The 23,002-nt window shown below is 44.9% G+C and overlaps 1 protein-coding gene across 1 annotated transcript in view; it reads right to left on the bottom strand.

Annotated features, from left to right (window-relative positions):
- The window catches only part of LOC126458299 (protein 5NUC-like), a 229,474-nt gene extending 207,192 nt beyond the window's left edge, over positions 1-22,282 (bottom strand). Inside the window, exon 1 of the mRNA XM_050095244.1 lies at positions 21,899-22,282. Coding sequence (XP_049951201.1) covers positions 21,899-22,273 — 375 coding nt within the window. The 5' untranslated portion in view covers positions 22,274-22,282. The remainder of the gene's footprint in view (positions 1-21,898) is intronic.
- Between the last annotated feature and the right edge of the window lie 720 nt (positions 22,283-23,002).

Genomic DNA, 23,002 nt, shown 5'->3' with positions numbered 1-23,002 from the left:
AGTTCTGCATGACCCGCTAAAGTGTACGAACATGGATGCTGTCTACGACCTCCTGAACGCCTGTTTTCAGCTCAGCAATAGTTTTGGGGTTATTGCCGTACACCTTGTCTTTATATAGCTCCACTACAAGGAGTCGCATGTGCTCGGATCCAGAGAAAATGGTGGCCAAAATCGATGCCCATGCCAGTGGCCTCTGAGTACCCCAGAACCAGAATGCGGTCCTCAACGTGATCATCCAGGGCAACAACACTCTCCTGCTTCGATGGCGTCGAGCTCCGTTTTGCACGAAGTATATCTTGTCAAAATCAGGGTCACTTTGGATAATGTGGATGAAATTGTCTTCCAAAACCTTCACGTACCGTTCAGTAGTAGTCACTGTGTCACCAAGGAATATCGCACCCATTATTCCGTGACTGAACATTGCACGCCACACAGTCACCCGTTGACGGCGAAGAGACCTCCCGATTGCGAAATGCGGATTGTCAGTCCTGCAAATGCGCCAATTTTGCTTATTGAGTAACTCATCCAAAAGAAAGCGGGCTTCGTCGCTAAACTAAAGCGTGCTTGCGCATACTAATTCCCATCATGCCCCGCGGCCAACCGTGCCGTTTGAACGTCCTAACGCAAACCGTATAGAAGTGATCGATTTCATTTCATATAAATCAATAATTGTCAACCTGTATACACATCTCAATGATGTTGTGCAGATTGTGAAAAGCGTCTTCATTGTAACCAGGCAGCTCTTCAAGAGCTCGAGGTTTCATAAACCGATGACTGACTAAGTTTTACCTTAATTATTATAATCATTATCATCATCATCATCATCAGAATCCAAAAATATCTCACAATTATCGTATGCGTCGAACCTTTTGCGACATTAAGGCAAATTACTTTCCTGCCACATCAAAAGTTGTTTCCCAGCTACGCTCTGCAGCCGATCGCCACGGCGGTCGCGTGGTAATAGAGAACAACAACTTTCTCGACGAGTGCTCGCTGGCCTGTCTGCGCCATCAACAATCATCGTTGACACTGCCGTCGCTTAGCAACGTTATGCCGCCCAGCCAGCAAATACGCGACGTCTGCTGCTGTCAATCAATGCGTTCACTGAATACCTCGCTGACATTTTAAGGGCCTCACACACGCGTCGATATATCGCCCGACCGACCTATCTTTTGAAAATGTATTTATCCTGTCAACACAATGTTACTACGGTTACGATTCGTTTGTTAACACTGCGTTTACGTTCATTACTCAACGATATGACAGGAATGGTCATTCGAAGCAAAAAAGTTTAATAAGCATGGGCTCTAAAATGCATACCTTAAGAGTTACGAACACTTGTATAGTAGAAGAGACGTGTTTCACAGCAGCGAAGATGAAAGTGCTTGTAGGTCGTAAGTCACACATTTTAAAGCCCATGTTTAATGGATTTTTTGTCTTGTTTTGCTCCATAATGACACATCATGACACATCATAAAATATGGAATACTTTTTACACCATACATATAAAGGCTGATTTTTCCCACCGTGTACAAACTTTAGGGATTGATCGATGAGAGGTTACAGAACAAAAAAGGTCTAACGAACGTATGTCCGGAAATGCATGGTTTCCATGCTAGAGACCATTTATTCAACCACACATTGTTACAGACACGGCGGTGTAATACGCACTGTATTATGCAGCCACAATTACAGTATGTATGGTTTCCTCCTAGGAGGTGGTACTGTTCCTCGTACGTCATGCCCTAGTGCCCTCTCCCGCCATAGTAGTTGGTAATATTGTGTCCTATTCATTTCTCTTGCTGATTCACACTGTAGTGGATGTGATACAGAGTTGTACACAATGGTTCCGTATTATTCGAGCTTGCGAACATAGTGTTCACTTACGGAAGCGCAAATGGCAATGGGCGACGGGCAGCAAGGTTGTATCAGGAGACCTGTCCCCGCCGACAACAATCGCTGCTTTCAATGTCTGCAACAGGGTTTGGCCTTTTGAGACAGGGTCGTTTCAGGAAGCAGGAAATCATGAAGAACGTACCTGAACTATTCGGGCACCAGACATGGAGGAAAATATGATTAACACTGTGTAAGGCGACCGTCGTGTCTGTACCAGGCAGTTTGCCCTCCAGTGCAGGGTAAGTCAGACGACCGTGTGGAACGTTCTCCAGAACAATTGTTACTACCCGTATCACTTACATCGTGTGCGGGACTTACTCGCATCAGACTTTCCACATCGGGAGCAGTTATGTCACTGTTTCTTCACCAGGCAACCACGATTCCGGGATTTGCTTCATCCATCCTACTCACAGATGGGGCCACCTTTACGCGGAGTGGTATCTTCAGCTTCCTTAACAGTCACCTGTGAGATAGTGTGCAGGACCCCCATGGTATGGTGACAGCGAATCGTCACATCGGTGCAGCCGGAACGGCTGCTAGATAATGGTCTTCCAGCCACCTTCGCTGCTAGCGTCTGGACGCATCCCAATCGTGTCTTCTCTGGTCAGTGGATCGGACGAGAGGGTGCAGTTGCGTGGCCTGCTCGTTCATTGGATCTCAACCCGCGCGATTTCTAGTTATGGCCGCATCTCAAAAGTATCGTGTTTGCAGAGCGCTTCCAGATGTGGAGACACAGGAGCAGCGTATTCATGCTGCCTTTGGCACTGTTCCGATACAGTCTGGCCGACGTGGATGTGTTAGACGGAAGATGCTACGGCGCGTTGAGGCACATGGAAATCATTTTCAGCACATACTGTAACTGTGGCTGCATGACACAGCGCGTATTGGACCCCAATCTCTGTAACAATGTACGATTCAAAAAATGGTCTCTAACATGGAAACCATGCATTTCCGTTTCCTCTCCTCGATCAGTCTCTAGAGTTTGCACATTGTGGAAAGAATCACCTCGTATAATCCTCTACAATTGTTGTCTTCAAGGCTCCTGACACCATAGTCCAGGGGTAGTGCCTCTTACTAATAATCAAAACGTCCTGGGCCGCAGTGTCGACCGTTCCACTGTTTAAACTTTTAATAAAGATTATCAGCAATGCCTGCCGAAGATAGGGGCATAAGAAGACATCCTCCTTCTGGCAATGATCTTATCGAAAAGGGTCGAAGATCAGACATAGGTTTGGGGCACCCTCTTGCCCCAAAAGGGCGAAAAATCAGCAATTATCAACGACATTAGGATGCAGAAGGTAATGGAAACCACTCCATTAAAGACACATAATGCGCATCTGGCCTGTAATTGAAAAAGTATCATACCTCTCCACTGGGAAAAGATTCCAGATTAATCCCTCATTCGGCTCTCTAGAGCAGACTGCCAAGGGCGGTGACCACGAGAAAAAAATGGAATAACCAAGAAAAGGGTAACACTCTACGAGTTGACCGAGCGAGGTGGCGCAGTGGTTAGACACTGGACACGCATTCGGGAGGACGACGGTTCAATCCCGCGTCCGCCCATCCTGATTTAGGTTTTCCGTGATTACCCTATGTCTCTCCAGGCAAATGCCGGGATGGTTCCTTTGAAAAGGGCACGGCCGACTTCCTTCCCCATTCTTCCCTAATTCGATGAGACCGATGACCTCGCTGTCTGGTCTCCTTCCCCAAAACAACCCATTCTACGAGTTGGAGAGTGGGACACCAGAAGTGTGAATATGGTAGGGGAGCTAGCTACAAAATCACGAAAGGAAAAATCATAGAATCAGTCTAGTTATAGTAGACAGGAGGAGGGGAAGGACAGTTAAGTGAAGGTCAGGTCAGACGAATACAGAGTAATAACGACAGCAGCAGTAAATGTTGTAACGTCTGTAGGATTCGTCTAGAGTTGATAGGTGACATAGCGATTTGTGTAAGATATACCCAGAGGAGATATAGATACAGATCACAATTCAGTAGCGAACATTAGGTTGAAGTTTAAGAGAACCGTCCGGAAGGCATCAGGAAATTCACAACAGGCAGTTCAGATGAGCAGTGGACATATCTGAAAAATGCTGTCACAGAATTGGACAGAGAAATTAGCTACAAGGAAGTTATCTGCAAAGAAACCCTAAGCATCAGAAGAAATACTTCAACTGATCAAAGAAACTGAGAAGTAAAAAAACGTTCACGGAAGGACAGGAATACAGCAATGTAAGTGAATAATGAAATAAATGTGAACTGCAGGGTAGCAAAGGCGAAATATCTTCAGTGAAATTAAAAGCAATGGCGTAACATTAAGAATGCAAGAAAATTCCACTGTTAAATCCACAGAAGAGAGCAGATAAGTGGGAAGAGTTCGTACACTGAAATGGAGGAAATGTCTGACGATGTGATAAAAGTGGAAATGGGAGTCGATATGGAAGACATGGGAGATCCAGTATTAGACTCAGGATTTAACAGAGCTTTGGAAGACATACGATCAAATGACGCTGAAGGCGTAGATAAACATAGAATTTCTAGAATCACTGAGTGAAGTGTCAACCAGACGTCTATTCAAGCTGGTTTGTACAACCTACGAGTCTACGAGAATATCGGAAAAATTTCATCCACAGGATCCTAAAGATAACAAGAGCAGGCAAGTGCGAAAACTGTCGCACAGTCAGCGTAACAGCTCATGAAATCGAGTTGTTTACACGAACAATACACAACACAGAAAAGGATACTTTGACTCTGCGATCAGTTTGGTTTCAGGAAATTAAATGATCGTGTGGCATTGATGGCCGGTAGGCCTCAAGAGAAAGTGCGGCCGCCGCTTGCAAGTCTTATTTCAGGTGACGCCACAATGGGCGCTTTGCGCGTCAGCGATGATGATTACAGCAAAACACTCAGTCCACGAGCGGAGAAAATCTCCAACCCGGCCGAGAATAGAACCCGGGCCCCACTGCATGGTAGGCAAACACGTTCCCACTCAGCTAAGCAGGCGGACTGGCCTTAGGACAGCTCAAGGCTCCAGAGACCAGTTTCACGCTGCGCTCGATCGTGGCAGCAAGACGTAAGAAAAATCAAGACACAGTTTTAGGGTTTGTGATCTAGAAAAAGTTGTCGATCTCGTAAAATGGTGCTAGATGTTGGAAATTTTCATGACAGTAGTCTAGTGAGCACGTGCTATCGATATAAAGTAATGAGGAATCAAAAATGAAATTAGCGATATACTTAGCATAGCAATTGGTGATCAAGGAGTAGCTGAAGCCAAGTAATTCTGCTACTTTGGAAGCAAAATAATTCGTGATAGATGAAGCAAGAAGGATATAAAAAGCGTACTAGCACAGCCAAAGAGTGCTTTCCTCGCCAAAAGAAGTTGAATGTTATGAACGTTACGAATCCGGAGTCAGTAAGCGTCACATGTTTATTGCACAAAACCCCTCTGGTCGACGTATCTACATAATGACCTTGATGGTGCTTCGACGTTAAACCTTTATCTTCTTTCCTTCCTACCTGTACATTCAATGTGTATTGGTGACACACTTACACACATAGTAGTTACGGCAAGTACGTTTCATATTTCACCAAAATCCCGTCCTTGTATAGGAATTGTTATAACGTTTGCAGCTGAAAGTGGTGATCTAAATTACAGCTTCTAGCAGCTGACGATGTCGTAAGGGTTTTGTCCATGACCCAGATAGAACAGCCTTCATCGAACTGTTAATTTAGTCACGATTGCGTCTGTTCAGATTTACATTCGCTGCGAGGACCCAAGTGTTGTTGTTGTTGGGTTTTTTTTTCCCCCAAGCTTGTGGGGCAGTAGGTGTCTTGAGGCAGTGGGGAAACATATTCGCCTTTCGCCCGTTCAGTGGAAAACGCTGAGCTATAGATTGTGAACGAGGAAGAACCTATTCACTGGACTGACGATCGCTGATCTGATAGAAATGTTAGACTGTATGTGATGTTTTTGAACCCTCCCTCCCCTTCTCACCTTCAGTTAGTCATCAAGAACACAATACGCAGACATCAGAAGTATGTGCAATGACGCATAAACAGCATCTGATTGCCTCTCCAAGATTAGATACAGATCCAAGTGCTTTGCCATGCAGTACTATCCAGAGTTATATAGAAGCCTAAACTTCTTCTACATAAGAACTCCGGACAAAAAGTTAATCACTATGTGAGGACATGACATCAGAGACAAGCGTGCCCCAAGGGAGTGTGATAGGCCTTTCTCATTCTCTATAAACGTAACCGATCTGACGACCTGGGTGAGCAGTAATTTGCAACTATTTGGTGATGATACTGTGGTGCATGGAAAGGTGTCGTTGAATGACTGTAGGAGAATACAAGTTGACTTTAACCGAACGTACATTTCATATGATTGGTGATAGCTTGCTCTAAATGTAGAAAAATGTAAATTAATGGAGATGAGTATGAAAAACAATGTTCGAATACAGTATTAGCAGTGTGCTGCTTGGGACAGTCACGTCGATTAAATACAAGTATCGTGACATAACGACACAAAGCGATATGAAATGGAACGGGCATGTGAGAATAGTGGTATGGAAGGCGAATGGTCGACTCCGGTTTATTGGGAGAATTGTAGGAAAGTGTGATTCATCTGCAAAGGAGGGGACAGAACACTAGTACTATCCGTGCTCGAGATCTCTTCCAGCTTTAGGGATGGACACCAGGTAGGATTAAAGGGAGACATCGACGCAATTCAGAGGCGCGCTGCTAGATTTGCTACCGAGAGGTTCGATCAGAATGTGGTTATTAAGGAGATGTTTCGTGAACTGAAGTTGAAATCCTTGGAAGGACGACAACGTTCTTTTCGCGGAACACTACTTTCGTATGGCAATAACTGCCGTTTCTTTGATTGCTCGGTGAGGTGGCACATAGGAACCGTATTCTCTTGAGCTATAATGTACAACATTAATTAAAGTAAAGTACGACGTCCTACACAACAGTAAGGAAAGGTGGTCTATAGAGTAGTGCAACAACTGTTGTCGTAGGAAGCTGGACAGGAGCAGAAATGATTAGTAAACAAGTAACACAGCAAACAGAAGATTTACTTGACTTGTATTTCTCCAAGTGAACTAAGACTCGTTACAGATAAAGCAACAAGAAATAGAATCCAACTCTCAATGTCAATAACAAAAAGTCTCTCTGTACTGAAGCACGAACGATGATGTTGGTGCAGCGACTAGGCGGCATTTGCGCAGCCTTTTGTAGTGAAGTGGCTCCATGCCAAGTGCCGGCCGTCCTCTATTGTGGCGGCAGAGGAAGCTCATAGGTTCGAATCCTGCCTCGGGCATGGATGTGTGTGATGTCCTTAGGTTAGTTAGGTTTAAGTAGTTCTAAGTTCTAGGGGACTGATGACCACAGCAGTTGAGTCCCATAGTGCTCAGAGCCATTTTTTTGAGCTCATAGTACAGAGCTGCTGCAGGGGTCGCTCAGCGGACGCGCACCATTGGATCCGCCAGATCTGGCGCAACTGCTACTGGCGTCAGAAGGAAACCTGCAATTCCGTTACCAACACTGATATGCAGTTAGGGTGGTATCGATATGTGATACCACAGAAAATTCTTCAGTAACCTCAACATCTAATTGGTCCTAGGCTATGATGTTGACTCCTTCAGACGAGCTCATGATCTGGGGTAGAGCTGTTCCCAGCTTGCCTCTCTTCCCAGCTTGCCCCTATATTGGCGTCAGTGTGAGGCACTGCTATGCTCAGAGGGAGGACGTAGTCTTCTGGAGTGTCTCCCATTGGTTGTTGTGGATTACAGTGAGGCCTCGCATATGCCTGTGGTATTGATTCGCACTGCCGACTTTAGTGTGGCACCGCGGTCGCTTGACGATACCACTCCACCAGTTCTAGCTTTGATAATACGCTCAGTCTGTCGATTAAGATATTCCAATGTTTGTTCAGGTACGCCATATACAACGGAAGACACTCGTTACTAATTAGATTCCGTCGAACTTCAATTGAGGTGATGCAGGTTGCCACTCTTTATCTGCTTTTCCAACAGTCCCAGAAATATTTCTTCCGAATTGAGATCAGGTGGTACAGCAGCCCAGTCGAGGTTCGATAGTGTTCTCCGCCTCATCGAGAACGTATGTGTGCAGCCCACTGAACACAATTGTAGTCATCTTGGAGGACGGGAGTGTTAGCAGCATACTCGCTGCGAAGATGCAGAAGAAGGGTCACAGAGAAAGTGGTCCATGTTCACAGTAATCTGAATGGGTGGGCCCAAGTCATGGTACCAAAAGCGTTGCCTAAACATTACAGAACCATTCTGGCCTGGTCTGTACCATCTGCACGCTGCATGGTAAAGGCCTCATTAGGTTGCAGGTACGTTCGACATCTCGCATCATTTCAATAACGGCACAATCATGGCTCATCGGATAGCACTTCATAGCTCCAGTCAGCTTCTTCCCAGTTTATGCATTGTTTTTTCCTCACTGAAGTTGTTGCAGCTTTATGTCCGCTATGAGCAATGTTTTCTATGATGTACCCGACTCCAAATGTGCACTGCATGCAGTTGCCTTCTCAGTGTTCGCTCGGCAGTTGGTTAATATGGGCCTGCATTCCCGGACAGCAGCAGATCTCGACTAGTTTGACGCCGAAAGTTATTGACAAGATCTGACACTAGCCTCTAATCGCTTCCAGAAAACATCGTTTTACATCCACGCCCCCTTCTCGCATACGCGACTATATATCAAGTGAAACTCTCGGATAATGTTTGAGGTTAATATGAGCTACATTAAGAAATTCTAGAGTGGTTAATTTGCGAGGGGCGTTGGGTACGTAATGCAACATTTTTTTCGGACAATTTCGGTTTAAGGATACAGGGTACTTATAAATGGCGTAAAAATCGAAATTTTTAATGACTTTATTAAATTCTATAGACTAGTCTTTCCTGATTACATTGATGTACACGTTATAGGGTTTCAAATGAAAAATGTCCTATATATGCCGAATTTTAAAGTTACAGTCATGTATACTCCACGCCCCCTTTTATGTCTGTTACAGAAACCAGTATGTCCGACAGAATAGTACCCTCTTCATATACATATATATGTAGTTAAGACTCACCGGCCATTTGACCATCTTCTTCTTCTGTGCGGATGCACAAACAGTGCCCGAACTCTTACGGGAATCGGCAGTAAAGCCGCGAGTAATGAGTATAATGGGCAGGGACACTATGAATATAGTGCAGGACAATAAGCTGCGAATGTGGGTCTCACGGGAGGCGTGCCAGAGATAAGTCCCTGCAGTCGCACTATCCTCTGTGTCCTCGGTGGTTCAGATGGATAGAGCGTCTGCCATGTAAGCAGGAGATCCCGGCTTCGAGTCCCGATCGGGGCACACATTTTCAACTGTCCCCGTTGACTTACGTCAACGCCTGTATGCAGCTAAGGGTATTCATTTCATTGTAATTGCATTACCTAATGTCCACCGTTCCGTAGTTCGACCGCTTGAGTTACGCCATCAAGTCAATGGCGAGTATTTACTGCCGTAATCACAGTGTACAGTGTGTACAGTGGTGTTTCGTCCAGGCAAAGCATATGCGCTTTGCTCTTGGCTAGCGCACTAAGTATGAGTCGGAGACCCCACGTTCGTATACTTAAAATCATTACCTGTATCCAACCTATCATCCAACAAGAATTCTGTACTTATTACTGAAACACCCAGTATAATTTGTCCAGGTGTTATGGCCTGGATCTCCCACTCAAAAGCCTGATGACGCTGACGCCAAGGTGGCATATAAAATTTTCTCAGACGATTGAACATTTGCTCGTTGCACCCCAGGACGGAGTTTGCTTTTACAGCGGAAGGCCTATTTTTTTTACAATGACAAGTCTATTAAAGCTGCAGAGGTTTGATAGAAGGTAGTTTGCACATTCTCGGAAGATAAGGTAAGTACTTTCTCCCTTTCCTGTGCCAGTTGCGAGTGCGGTGGTGAAAAAACGACAGCTGGCATGTCTCTAGACTCTTCAATTGTACCTTCATGGTCTCTACAAGAGGTATACGTTGGAGGAGGTACTGTAGGTAGCCTCTTCTAGAAATATTAAAGTTCAGCTACCACAGAAGTCCAGTGTGGGCTGTAACTATCGAATGACAGCGAAACTTGGTAGATATTCTAATGCGTTAATGCCGAATCGATTTACGCTGGAAAAAAAGTAGTTCCAATTTTGGCCACCAGGTGTAAATCTGGTGCTGCGAATGTGGCAAAGACATATAGACAAGTGGAATCCTGCCCACTCATCTCTTATAGGGTACCTAGGAAGCTGTTTTCTCGGATAACTACACAACATCAACCAAAACATATTAATGGAGTTCATTGCAGTAATTGAACTGACGACACTTAACTTTCGTTTCTAAATGATGGGCCGGAAGCAATTGGCGACATGCAAATAATAAGTGTCCTTTGCTAGATACAATTTCCATGCAAGCTAATCACGCAAGTTCATAAGCCACTGCTATCGTTAATATCACTGCGGCTCTTCTTGTGCGTGTCTTCTACTTTCCGGGTCTACTACTGTTGCGCATCTTCTACTTTCCAGCCGTAACTAGCCGGCGCGTCGCTTTTATTCTTTTCTTGTAGATGCCGTCCCTGTCTTGGTGACGTCCTAGTCAGCGTGCTATTGGCTGACGCCGTCTCACAGCCCTCTCTGCTGTATCATTCTTGATCTTCGTGCCGGCGCTTGTAGTTATGCCGGAACAAGACATGTGTCCATACATAAAGGTCTGGGAACGGGCGATGGACAGGAAAGGTCGAAGAAGTGAGAATGGCATAATGCTGATTTTATTGCTAACCACCGCTTACACAGTTTGTTCAATACGGGGACCAGAGACACCGACGAGATGCCAACATCTGTAGTAAGACGTGATCAACAGCTGCTCGCAGCAGTTCCGGTGGAATCTGAGCAACGTGATCCTGTACACCGCCCTTCATCACAGGTATAGACCGAACGTGTCCCCAGTAAACGCATTATTTTGATATCCCCAGACCCAATAGTCATCTGGATTCAGATCAGTGACCTTGCAGGCCATACATCTGGGAAACGTCTGGATATAACAAGTTTGTGTAAAGTGTCATTAAGCAAATGTGTCACTGGCTGAGCGACATGAAGTGATGCCCCATCTTGCATGAAATCAGTGGATTCTACAGAGTTGTGCTCTTTCAGAGCAGGATTCACATGCTGTACAAGATGGTCTCGATAACGTGCAGACGTCACGGCACAGAGAATAAAGGTTATTGTGAATCCGCACCACACAGTTACACATGGCGAGTGCAGTGGCTCTTCGTGCACAACACGCTCTTTAACAGTATCCCCAATTCGGCAGTACTGTGTATTTGCTGCACCCCGTAGTATAAAAATGCCCGGCCATACGTCGTCGACTTCGATTTGCGACGAACACCGAGGAGATGATTCAGTAGCTCCACCGTCTGGATCTTGCATGGGTACCGCTGTAAAGTAGACCATAAAACTTCCCATACTGATGGCCACGGGATGGACAATTCTCGTGACACTGCACGAGCACTAGCTTTACCCGGGACACGTGCTGCGTGGTCAGTTACAGTAACAGAAACCTCGTCAGTAACTTCGAGTGGGATAGGACGGCTTCCTCTTCCAGGAGCCACTCCAAGCTCACCCGCGTTTCATCATCTTCTCTAAACGATTGACTGACATCGGACTACTCTTCAGACCTACTCTCTCAATGCAGCGCTGTATAATTGTCGGCGTTCACATAACAGTTTCATTAACAGCGCACGCCCTTTCTTCTCGATTGCCATACTGTTCACTCACATTATTTTTTGTCAAATGTCAGCGGGGATGTCATACTGTCATTGAAACAGCATGGCAGCGCCAGACGTGCCCCTGGTGGCCAAATTTGGAACTAATTTTTTTCCAGCTTATATCGGTTCCGCATTAGCGTATCTGCCAAGTTTCACTGCCAGACGTTAATTACAGCCCAAACTGAACCTCCACGAGTAGCTGCACTTTAATTATAATCACCAAGTACTCTGCCGGAATTTTAGCAGTAAAGCACATCGTAATGCATAATGTTTCTCTTACAGTGTCTGTCAGTGGAGTTGGATGACGCTCTCTCTATTAGTAAAGGAACCTGTGACGAAACGTACTACTGTTGTATGGATTTTCTTTGTTGCCTCTATCAATACTAATTGGTACACGTCCCAGAATACCGATCAATATTCCATATCACGGTCGAACGAGCGTTTTGTCAGGGACCTCCTTCGTGCGTGGACTACACTTCCTGAGTAGTCTTTCCGTGACTCCCAGTGAGGCATTTGCCTTTTCGGCGATTAGTTTTATGTGATTTATGCTGCGAAGCTATATAAACTGGCTCAAACCGTTAAGTCAGCAATATGGGTGACAAATGGAAGACTTGAATTTGTTGGGAGCGTTCTGGGTAAATGTGCGCAGTTGTAAAGAAACCCAAATGCGAGACACTAGTGCAACCAATTCTAGTAATGTTCCACTATACGAAGCCTCCATCAGGTTGGCATATCAGCGTACACGAATTCAGAGACCAGTTGCTAGGTTCGAAACATGTGAACAGTACGAAAGTGTCATATAGTTGCTCGGAGGATACAAACGGGTATCTTTGCAAGAAAGGTGACTCTTTCGGTGGAACTCTGATCAAAAAATGGTTCAAATGGCTCTAAGCACTATGGGACTTAAAGTCTGAGGTCATCAGTCCCCTAGACTTAGAACTACTTGAACCTAACTAACCTAAGGACATTACACGCATCCATGCCCGAGGCAGGATTCGAACCTGCGACCGTAGCAGCAGCCCGGCTCCGGGCTGAAGCGCCTAGAACCGCTCGGCCACAGCGGCCGGCGAACCGTGATAACCAAATTTAGGGAAACTGTATTCAAGGAAGATTGTGCAACTATTCTTCGTCGTCCATTGTAATTCTCGCTTAGGGATTATGAGGGTAAGATAAGAGAGATTAGTGTGTGTGTGTGTGTGTGCGACGATGCATTGACACAATCGTGTCCCTCTAGGTCCATACGTGAGTGGAAAACGGCAGAAATATTGGTACAAAGTGCGTTCCACCCTTCACTGTATCCTGGTTTGCGTAATGAACATGTGGATGTACGTACTTTACGTAATCGCAAATTACGTATCTATCTTTTGGAGGCAACTACATTGAGAACAGGGAGGGTCTATTGGCAGAGAATCACAAATCATTTGAAAAATTTCTTGTGTTGTTGTCCTTTTAAAGAGACCAACTGTAGCATTTATTTCATTCGTTAAAAGAGCCGACTCTGCTTGATGTACGTTAAGTGGGTCATTCACATCTTCAGGCGCTTAGTAGTATCCATGCCTTGTAGGCAAAAGAAACTGAAGTTGTGAGAGGTATTTTTATATTCGTGTTTTGTCTCAGTAATACCTTGTTTGCTGCCCCTTTTTACACAGGTATATTACATCGACAAACGCGGGGCCTCTATTAAATGCAAGACAACGAGGTAATGCAGGTTCTCATACCTCTATTTTTTTGTCTTGAGGACTGCTAAAAATGGAATATCGGTACGAAAAATGCCCACTACTAAAAGAATGTCCGCTGTCGATACTGATGTCTAGTGGCAAGTAGCGTCATTGGCTGATCGTAAGAAAAAGAAGGATTTGGAGAAACTTTGCGCTTCGCGTGACGTATGACAGCTCTAACGTTGATAACTGCAAGATAATACTTGTGACGATGAATCTGATAGTATATGATTCCAAGATTAGCGATGAACTTCTTGAGCATCTCACATTGTACATGTCGTGCTAAGAAGCAATATGAAATAGGCCGATCACGTATAGAAGGGAACGTGACTGGATCGCTTTGATTTGTTGAAAGGGTTTTGGGGAAGTACGGAGCATCTGTAAACGAAGATTCGAACAAGAGTCTAGTGCGACCAATTCTGGTAGATTGTCCAAAGAATGAATTCAAGGCGCGTAGCTATGATTGTAATAGGACAAGATACAGCGGTGGGACAAAAACATGAAAATCGTAACTCATAAATACAGATGCAAGCCAAGGCCGCAGGTTGCGCCGTTGTATTTGACCGCAAACGGCAAATAAGCTATAAGCGTCTGTCGTATTCAGAACATTGTTCTGTGTAGTCGCGAGTGCGTTAAGTCTTAAGCAGTGAATTCGAGTAGAGGACAGATTGTTGGCGCTTGTAGGACGGGTGCTTCCGTTAGCAAGTTAGCCAAAGTGTTTGGTATTTCAAGAGGCAACGATCGAAGAGTTATACCGCACACACAAAAGCGGAAAGTAGTCTTCCGCTGAGTCACAACACGGAGTGTGTATGTTGAGTGGACGTGACGGACGTTCATTGGAGAATATAGTAACGAAAAATATGAAAACGACAGCTGCAAAAGCACTGCAGAACTGAACGTCGCACTCTAGAACCCTGACAGCTCAAAAAAATAAATAAAGAAATTAAAAACATGGAGGGAGTTCTGTAAGCAGGGCGAGCTGAAATTCTAAAACCACTCAACAGTGATGCAACCGCTCGTAACAGGAAAACGTGGTGCGAAAACCGTAAAACCTGGACATGGAGCAATCGAAAGTAGTCATTTGGTCGGATGAGACTTGTTTCACAAAGTTTTCAAAATCTGGGCCAGTGTACTTCCTAAGAGTCAAACATTTCAGGGGTCTGGGTGATGATTTTGGCCACATTGTTACTGTGCAAGGTTGTATTACCGCCAAGGATTGTGTGACTATTTTCGGTTGATCGCATCCAATGGTGAAGCTGTATTCCAAAACGACAGGGCCCCTGTTCACACAGGTTGAATCGTCCAGGACAGGGTTTGTGACCACGAGAATGAATTTTCGCATCTTCCCTGGCCACCTCAGTCATCAGATCTCAATATTAATGAGCCTTTGTGGTTTACATCTACGTGGATGCACCGCAGTCCACCAGTCGGTGCGTGGCGGACGGTACCCCGTACCAATACTAGTCATTTCTTTTCCTATTCCACTCGCAAATAGAGCGGGGGAATAACGACTTTCTATATTCCTCCATTTGAGCCCTAATTTCTCGTAGGCATTACGCTAAATGTGTGTCGGCAGAAGTAGAATATTTATTTTCGGTCATAATGGCTACGTTTGTGAACCGTGACTGTGTGGGATAATTATTTATTTCTAATTTCTGCTACCAGTCACTTTTATTTGTTTTTTGTTTAATCTAACATAATACAACGCGTTTCGAACATCTTCTGTACATCATCAGGCGTTAATGCACACATACATACAGAGAAATGTTGCTTAAAAATAAATTGTCTTAAACTAAATGAACCTAGAATATTTTGTTCTAGGTTAATTTAGTTTAAGACAATTTATTTTTAAGCAACATTTCTCTTTATGTATAAACGCCTGATGATGAACATGTTCGAAACGCGTTGTATTATAATAGATTAAACATAAAACAAATAAAAGTGACTGATAGCAGAAATTACAAATAAATAATTGGGCAGTAGAATAGTTCTGCAGTCAGCTTCAGATGCCGATTCTCTAAATTTTCTCGGTAGTGTTCCGCGAAAAGAACTTCTCTTTCTCTCTAGGGATTCCCGTCTGTGTTCCCAAAGCTTGTCCGTAACACTTATGTGTTGTTCGAACCTATCAGTAACAAATCGGGCAGCCCTACTCTCAATTGCTTCGATGTCTACTTTGGAGAGAACGGCGCGTGATCATTAATCCACCTCCATCATCGTCACGTGAACTTGCCACTATTTTGCAGGAAGAATGGTTTAAGATTTCCTCTAAAACCCTACAGGACTTGTATTTATCCATTCTGAGACAACTAGAAGTTGTTTTGAATTCTAGCCGTTTTCATACACTCTATTAGACATGATAAGGTGTTTTGCCTTTGGTGTTTGCATATTTCTGTCCCTCCGCTGTAGCCCTTATGATGGTGTAACACACATGCTTGGGGAACATACATGGGAATCCTTGAAAGAATGACGACGTAGTTCTCGCGAAAATATGTTGGGTAAGTTTAGAAGGGCTGTATTCGAAGACGTCTGTGTGGCTATCTTGGTCCCACTATCGCACATCGGGCGTGGCGTTCAGGAGAGGGAAGTGATGAGTGATGTTGTCAGGAGATCTCAAATCGAATCTATATTTCTCATTTTCCTCTAGTCAAATTCCGTGCCTAAGGAGCATCGTTTCAGCTGTGCGACTGGATTCGTGTTATCCTGTCACAGTTCGTAGTAATTGATGGGGCGTCATGGAGAGGAACAGAAGTGATATGTGGTGTTTCCCATGGAAGCGTTATAAGCCCTCTTCTCTTAATCAAGACTGGTCAAAGAAAACCATCGTAACGACCGGGAGAGCGGTGTGCTGATCCCACGCCCCTCCTATCCGCATCCTCATCTGAGGGTGACACGGCGGTCGGATGGTCCCGATGGGCCACTTGTGGCCTGAAAATGGAGTGCTTTTTATTAATCAAGACAAACGACTCAGGAGACAATCTGAACAGCCCTCTTAGATTGTTTGCCGGTGATGCTGACAGTTACCGTACAGTAAAATCATTATAAGATCGATAGGAATTAGAAAATGACTTAGAGACTACAACTGTATGGTGCGAAAGTGGCAGTTGATCCTGAGCAATAAAAAGTGTGAGGTCTTACACATGAATACTAAAAGGAATTTGTTAAATTTCGGTCATACCATAAATAACACAAATCGAAACTTAATACCTAGGGATTACAATTACGAACAACTTAAATTGAATCGATCACATAGACAGTTTTATGGGTAAGGTGAACCAAAGACTGCATTTTATTGGCAGGACAGAAGATGCCAGCACGACCGCTATGGTCGCAGGTTCGAATCCTGCCTCGGGCATGGATGTGTGTGATGTCCTTAGGTTAGTTAGGTTTAAGTAGTTCTAAGTTCTAGGGGACTTATGACCACAGCAGTTGAGTCCCATAGTGCTCAGAGCCATTTGAACCATTTTTTAGAAGATGCCACAAACGCACTAAAGAGACTGCCTTCACTACGCTTGTCCGTCCTCTGCGAGAGAAATTCTGTGGGGTGTGAGATTCTTAGCAGATAGGACTGACGGGGGTCATCGGAAATATTGTATTTTTAGGGTTCCGAACCTCAGTCGGTAAAAACGAAACAATTACAGAATCACTTTGTCTGATTGTTAACACCCCTATTTCTCAGGAACAAGTAGAGGTATCAAGCTGAAATTTACGCCACATACTAAGGTCTACGTTCCCTTGGCGGTGTGAAAAATTTAAGCTTCTAAGTAATGCACTCGAATGATATGGCCATATATGTCACATATTTTGACACTCGCAAACTCACTCAAATGTTCAAATGTGTGTGAATTCCTAAGGGACCAAACTGCGGAGGTCATCGGTCCCTAGATTTACACACTACTTAAACTAACTTATGCTAAGAACAACACACACGCCGATGCCCGAGAGAGGACTCGAACCTCTGGCGGGAGGGGCCGCGCAAACCATGACATGGCGCTTCAAACCGAACGGTCACTCCACGCGGCGCTAACTCACCCAGCAGTACCTGTAGATGAGATATCTGTAGATATGCCGGGCCTGGTAGTCTAGCGGTAAAGCGCGTGCCTAGAAACAGAGAGGTCGCGGGATCGAGTTTCGGTCACATCACCGACTGGTCTTCGGTTTAATCTAGTCTTCACCTCTTATCTATGTGCGAAGTCGCTAGAACCAACGCGTGGTTCGGATTCCACATTAAGCTGTAGATAGCCTTTGCTCGGTTGGATAATTGAGGTATGTTACGGGCACGCAAGTCGCGAACTAGAGTCCAAAAGAAAGACTTGAACCAGACCATTGTTCCACACAAACTTATCATTACTAGAACCTACACATTTAATTAAAATTTAATAAAATCTAATAATTTACCGATTGCTCAGAGCGCGAGTAATACTCGAACATGTCCGGTTTCTACTATCGAGAAACAGAAACGGGTATGATATGGGAATTGGGGTATCAATCATTAAAAGAACGGCGTTTTTCGTTGTGGCGAGATCTTTTCACAAAATTTCAGACACCATCTTTTTTTCTTCAAATGCGGAAATATTTAGTTAACTCCCATCTACTTAGGCAGAACAGACCATCATAATAAAATAAGAGTAATTAGAACTCGCACGGAAAGATTTAGGTATTCATGTGTTCCAAGTGCTTTTCGAGAGCGGATCTGTCGAGGTATAGTCTGAAAGTAGCTCTGCGAACCCCTTGCGAACTGCTTTGGATGTGAATTGAAGAGCAGTGATGCACATCTAGACAGATCTTTCTTCCTCGTAAGTAAGCGCATGGAACAGGACAGGGAATCGCTAATATTGGTACGAATTACCCTCCGCTACGGACAGTAAAGTGGCTGGCGGATATACAGGGTGCTCGGAAATTCCCGTTACAAACTTCTAGGGCTTGTAGAGAAGAGTGAGTACATAATATTTTGAATAGGAACACTAGTCCGCAAACGTCATCCAACGACGCCACATAGGCGCCGGCGCCTGTAAATGTATGTACATACCGGCTGATTTCGTGATGGTGTTAGAAACTTTCAAGAATGATGGAGAAGGACAATGTATCAACTTGAGATAAGGGTCCCTCTACCTCAAACGAACAATTCGAAAGTTGTAATCGGAAACCGTTCTGATATCTCTGACGGTGGAATACATGTACTGGTACTGCTATTGGTAAGATCGTAGAGTAGGAAAACAATAAAAAAATGTCTAGCAAACACGGGTTCTAAAATGCAATGCCTTAAGAGCTATGAGCACTTGTTCTTCGCTGGTGTGAGACGCATCTCCACTATTGAACAAGTGCTCAACTTCCTTAACGTATGCAGTTTGGAACCTATGTTCACTAGACATTTTTTCTCTTTAAGTTCCATACCCTACAATCTTAGCAACAACAGTACTGGTACATGTATTCCACTGTCAGAGGTACCAGAGCGGCTCTAGATTACAACTTTGGAGTCGTTCGTTTTCGCTACAGGGACTCTTACTTCAAATTGACACCTTAATCTTCTCCGTCATCGAAAGTTTGTAGCATCATCACGAAAAAGCCCTGTATATATACACATTTACAGGCGCCATCACCTATAGTTTTGACTCTGTTGTGTCTTGGGTGGCGTTTCTCGACATATTTTTATTTATTTATTTATGCATTTATTTTACCAGGCAAGATTAGGGCCTTCAGGCCCTCTGTTACACCTAACCAGGCATACTCGGATTGAACGAATTTCGTTTTGTACAGAACATTATGGACATACCAGGTTATACAGTATTAATGTTAATGAAAAAAATAGAGATTATAACAGTAATACAAGGATAATTAAGACAATCAAAAAATAATTATAACAATCAAGGATAATAATAATGATAGTAATGACTATATATATGAAAGTAAACATATTTTTCTCTTATGAATCTTAGTCCTATTGCTAGTTGGGAATTTTCTCATTATGTTCTTGCAGCTTGTGAGTTATTCACATCGAGCAGAGACATAAGACGATAGAATGGGGTGAAAGAGATATAGAAGAGGTAGCTAGGTTAGAGGAAGAGAAATAGAATGATAAAATTTGAAACTATGATGGAGAGGAGAAAGAAAGAGATGAGAGGAGCACAACAATGGTGGCTATACCGTCCCTAATATGTAAGTTTTGAGTTCCCTCTTGAATGTTGAGTGGTTCTGGATAAGACGCAGATCACAGGGGAGCGCGTTTCATAGTCGTGTCCATAGTCGTGTGGCTGAGATGGAGAAGGACGCGCAGAAAGATTTTGTGTTACGTAAAGGTACAGCCAAGATGCTAGACGTATCTGATCCGGTATTGCGGTTGTGGAATGATGATAGGTGTTTAATGTGAGAAGATAAGTATTGGGGGCACCAGTGACTAAGAAATCGATGAAGTAAGCACATCGTGTGGAGATCGCGTACCTTATGTGGGCGTATCAAACATAGCTGGGAGTGTGAAGGACTGATATGATCATACAACCGTGTATTGCACACGTCCATTGGAACTACTGACGGCCTTGGGGGGGAGAGCCAGCCCTGACAAAACTCTACCATCTGGTGAGCAAGATGTATGAAACAGGCGAAATACCCTCAGACTTCAAGAAGAATATAATATTTCCAATCCCAAAGAAAGCAGGTGTTGACAGATGTGAAAATTACCGAACTATCAGTTTAATAAGTCACAGCTGCAAAATATTAACGCGAATTCTTTATAGAAACTGGAAAAACTAGTAGAAGCCGACCTCGGGGAAGATCAGTTTGGATTCCGCCGAAATGTTGGAACACGTGAGGCAATACTGACCCTACGACTCATCTTAGAAGTTAGATTAAGGAAGGGCAAACCTACGTTTCTAGCATTTGTAGACTTAGAGAAAGCTTTTGACAATGTTGACTGGAATACTCCCTTTCAAATTCTGAAGGTGGCAGGGGCAAAGTACTGGGAGCGAAAAGCTATTTACAATTTGTACAGAAACCAGATGGCAGTTATAAGAATCGAGGGGAATGAAAGGGATGCAGTGGTTGGGAAGGAAGTGAGACAGGGCTGTAGCCTCTCCCCAATGTTATTCAATCTGTATATTGAGCAAGCAGTGAAGGAAATAGAAGAAAAATTCGGAGTAGGTATTAAAATCCATGGAGAAGAAATAAAAACTTTGAGGTTCGCCGATGACATTGTAATTCTGTCAGAGACAGCAAAGGACTTGGAAGAGCAGTTGAACGGAATGGATAGTGTCTTGAAAGGAGGATATAAGATGAACATCAACAAAAGCAAAACGAGGATAATGGAATGGAGTCGAATTAAGCCAGGTGATGCTGAGGGAATTAGATTAGGAAATGAGACACTTAAAGTAGTAAAGGAGTTTTGCTATTTGGGGAGCAAAATAACTGTCGAAGTAGAGAGGATATCAAATGTAGACTGGCGCCGGCCGTTGGTGGCCGAGCGGTTCTAGGCGCTTCAGTCTGGAACCGCGCGACCGCTACGGTCGCAGGTTCGAATCCCACCTCGGACATGGATGTGTGTGATGTTCTTAGGTTAGTTAGGTTTAAGTAGTTCTAAGTTCTAGGGGACTGATGACCTCAGATGTTAAGTCCCATAGTGCTCAGAGCCATTTTGTAGACTGGCAATGGCAAGGAAAGCGTTCCTGAAGAAGAGGAATTTGTTAACATCGAGTATAGATTTAAATGTCAGTCATTTCTGGAAGTATTTGTATGGAGTGTAGCCATGTATTGAAGTGAAACATGGGCGATAAATAGTTTGGATAAGAAGAGAATAGAAGCTTTTGAAATGTGGTGCTACAGAAGAATGCTGAATATAAGATGGGTAGATCACATAACTAATGAAGAAGCATTGAATAGGACTGGGGAGAAGAGAAGTCTGTGGCACAACTTGACTAGAAGAAGGGATCGGTTGGTAGGACATGTTCTGAGGCATCAAGGGATCACCAATTTGGTACTGGAGGGCAACGTGGAGGGTAAAAATCGTAGAGGGAGATCAAGAGATGAATACACTAAGCAGGTTCAGAAGGATGTAGGTTGCGGTAGGTACTGGGAGATAAAGAGGTTTGCACAGGATACAGTAGCGTGGAGAGCTGCATCAAACCAGTCTCAGGACTGAAGACCACAACAACAACAACAACATCTAACGCAAGCATTCATCACTATTCAAAGCGTTATGGAGTCACTCCCCTCCACAAGTCCTAGAAGTTTGTAACGGGAATACCCGAAAACCCTGTACATGTAGACGGAGGTATGATAACTGCAGTTTATAGCGGAGTGACAGGTGTCCTAAGATGGTGCCATTTAAATCATTAGAAGTGGAACGAAAATTGAACCCTGCGGGTCTACATTTTTGATTTCTGCCTGGTCACAACAGTCTTCCGCCTCCGAGAATCGTTTGCAATACTTGGCATCTCTTTGTTTTTTTTAAGTGTGAGAGGTGGCGGTGTAGCGTTTACTCACGGAGGCATTGGGATGCAGCAGGTTGAGCATGGCGGCGACGATGCGCCACTTGTGCACGGTGAACCAGACGGTGCCCTGGTAGGTGTCGCCGGCTACCAAGAAGAGCACGTGCGGCGCGGTCGCGTCCTCGGCGGCGCGGCGACGCGCTCCGCGGACCACGTGGGCGACGCGCGCGAACCCACCGTAGCAGTGGCGCTCGTCGCCGCGCCGGCACTTGCCGTTCGACCGGCTCGTCTGCTCGAAGCGCGCGTGCATGTCGTTGGTGTGCAGCAGCGTCAGCGAGACGTCGGCCCCGCCGCCGGCCGGGGCGGCAGCAGCAGCCGCCAGACACAGCCACAGAGCGACGGCGGCCACGGCGGCTGTCGGCGAACGCATGGCTCCTGGTACTGCCGGCTGGCTGACCCACCCGTTCCGCAAGGCCGCCCGAAGGCAACTCGCGGCCGCCACTGCGCATGCGCCATTCATTTCTGCCCCCACCGCTGCTCTGACCTACCGCACTGCAAGAGCGCGAGCGCCCGGCTACAGAAGTGGGCGCACCGGTCACAATTCGCAGCCAAACCTTCAGCATCTCTTTTCCGCTAGGTTTACGTCAAGGCCGTGCGCAATCGACAGGTGTCATTTCAGTGATTCTCTAACGTTTTCAGTACAATGAATTATGTAGGCAGCTATGTGAGGCCATCCTCGACGGACACGGCTGGCTGCAGGAACAGTGAAACACCTGTCTACATCTACATCTACATTTATACTCCGCAAGCCACCCAACAGTGTGTGGCGGAGGGCACTTTACGTGCCACTGTCATTACCTCCCTTTTCTGTTCCAGTCGCTTATGGTTCGCGGGAAGAACGACTGTCTGAAAGCCTCCGTGCGCGCTCGAATCTCTCTGATTTTACATTCGTGATCTCCTCAGGAGGTAAAGTAGGGGGAAGCAATATATTCGATACCTCATCCAGAAACGCACCCTCTCGAAACCTGGCGAGCAAGCTACACCGCGATGCAGAGCGCCTCTCTTGCAGAGTCTGCCACTTGAGTTTGCTAAACATCTCCGTAACGCTATCACGGTTACCAAATAACCCTGTGACGAAACGCGCCGCTCTTCTTTGGAT

This window comes from Schistocerca serialis, chromosome 2 (assembly GCF_023864345.2).
Source record: "Schistocerca serialis cubense isolate TAMUIC-IGC-003099 chromosome 2, iqSchSeri2.2, whole genome shotgun sequence".
In the NCBI taxonomy this organism is placed as follows: domain Eukaryota; kingdom Metazoa; phylum Arthropoda; class Insecta; order Orthoptera; family Acrididae; genus Schistocerca; species Schistocerca serialis.
Note: the sequence above shows the minus strand (reverse complement) of the source record. Positions and strands in the feature narration are given on the sequence as shown.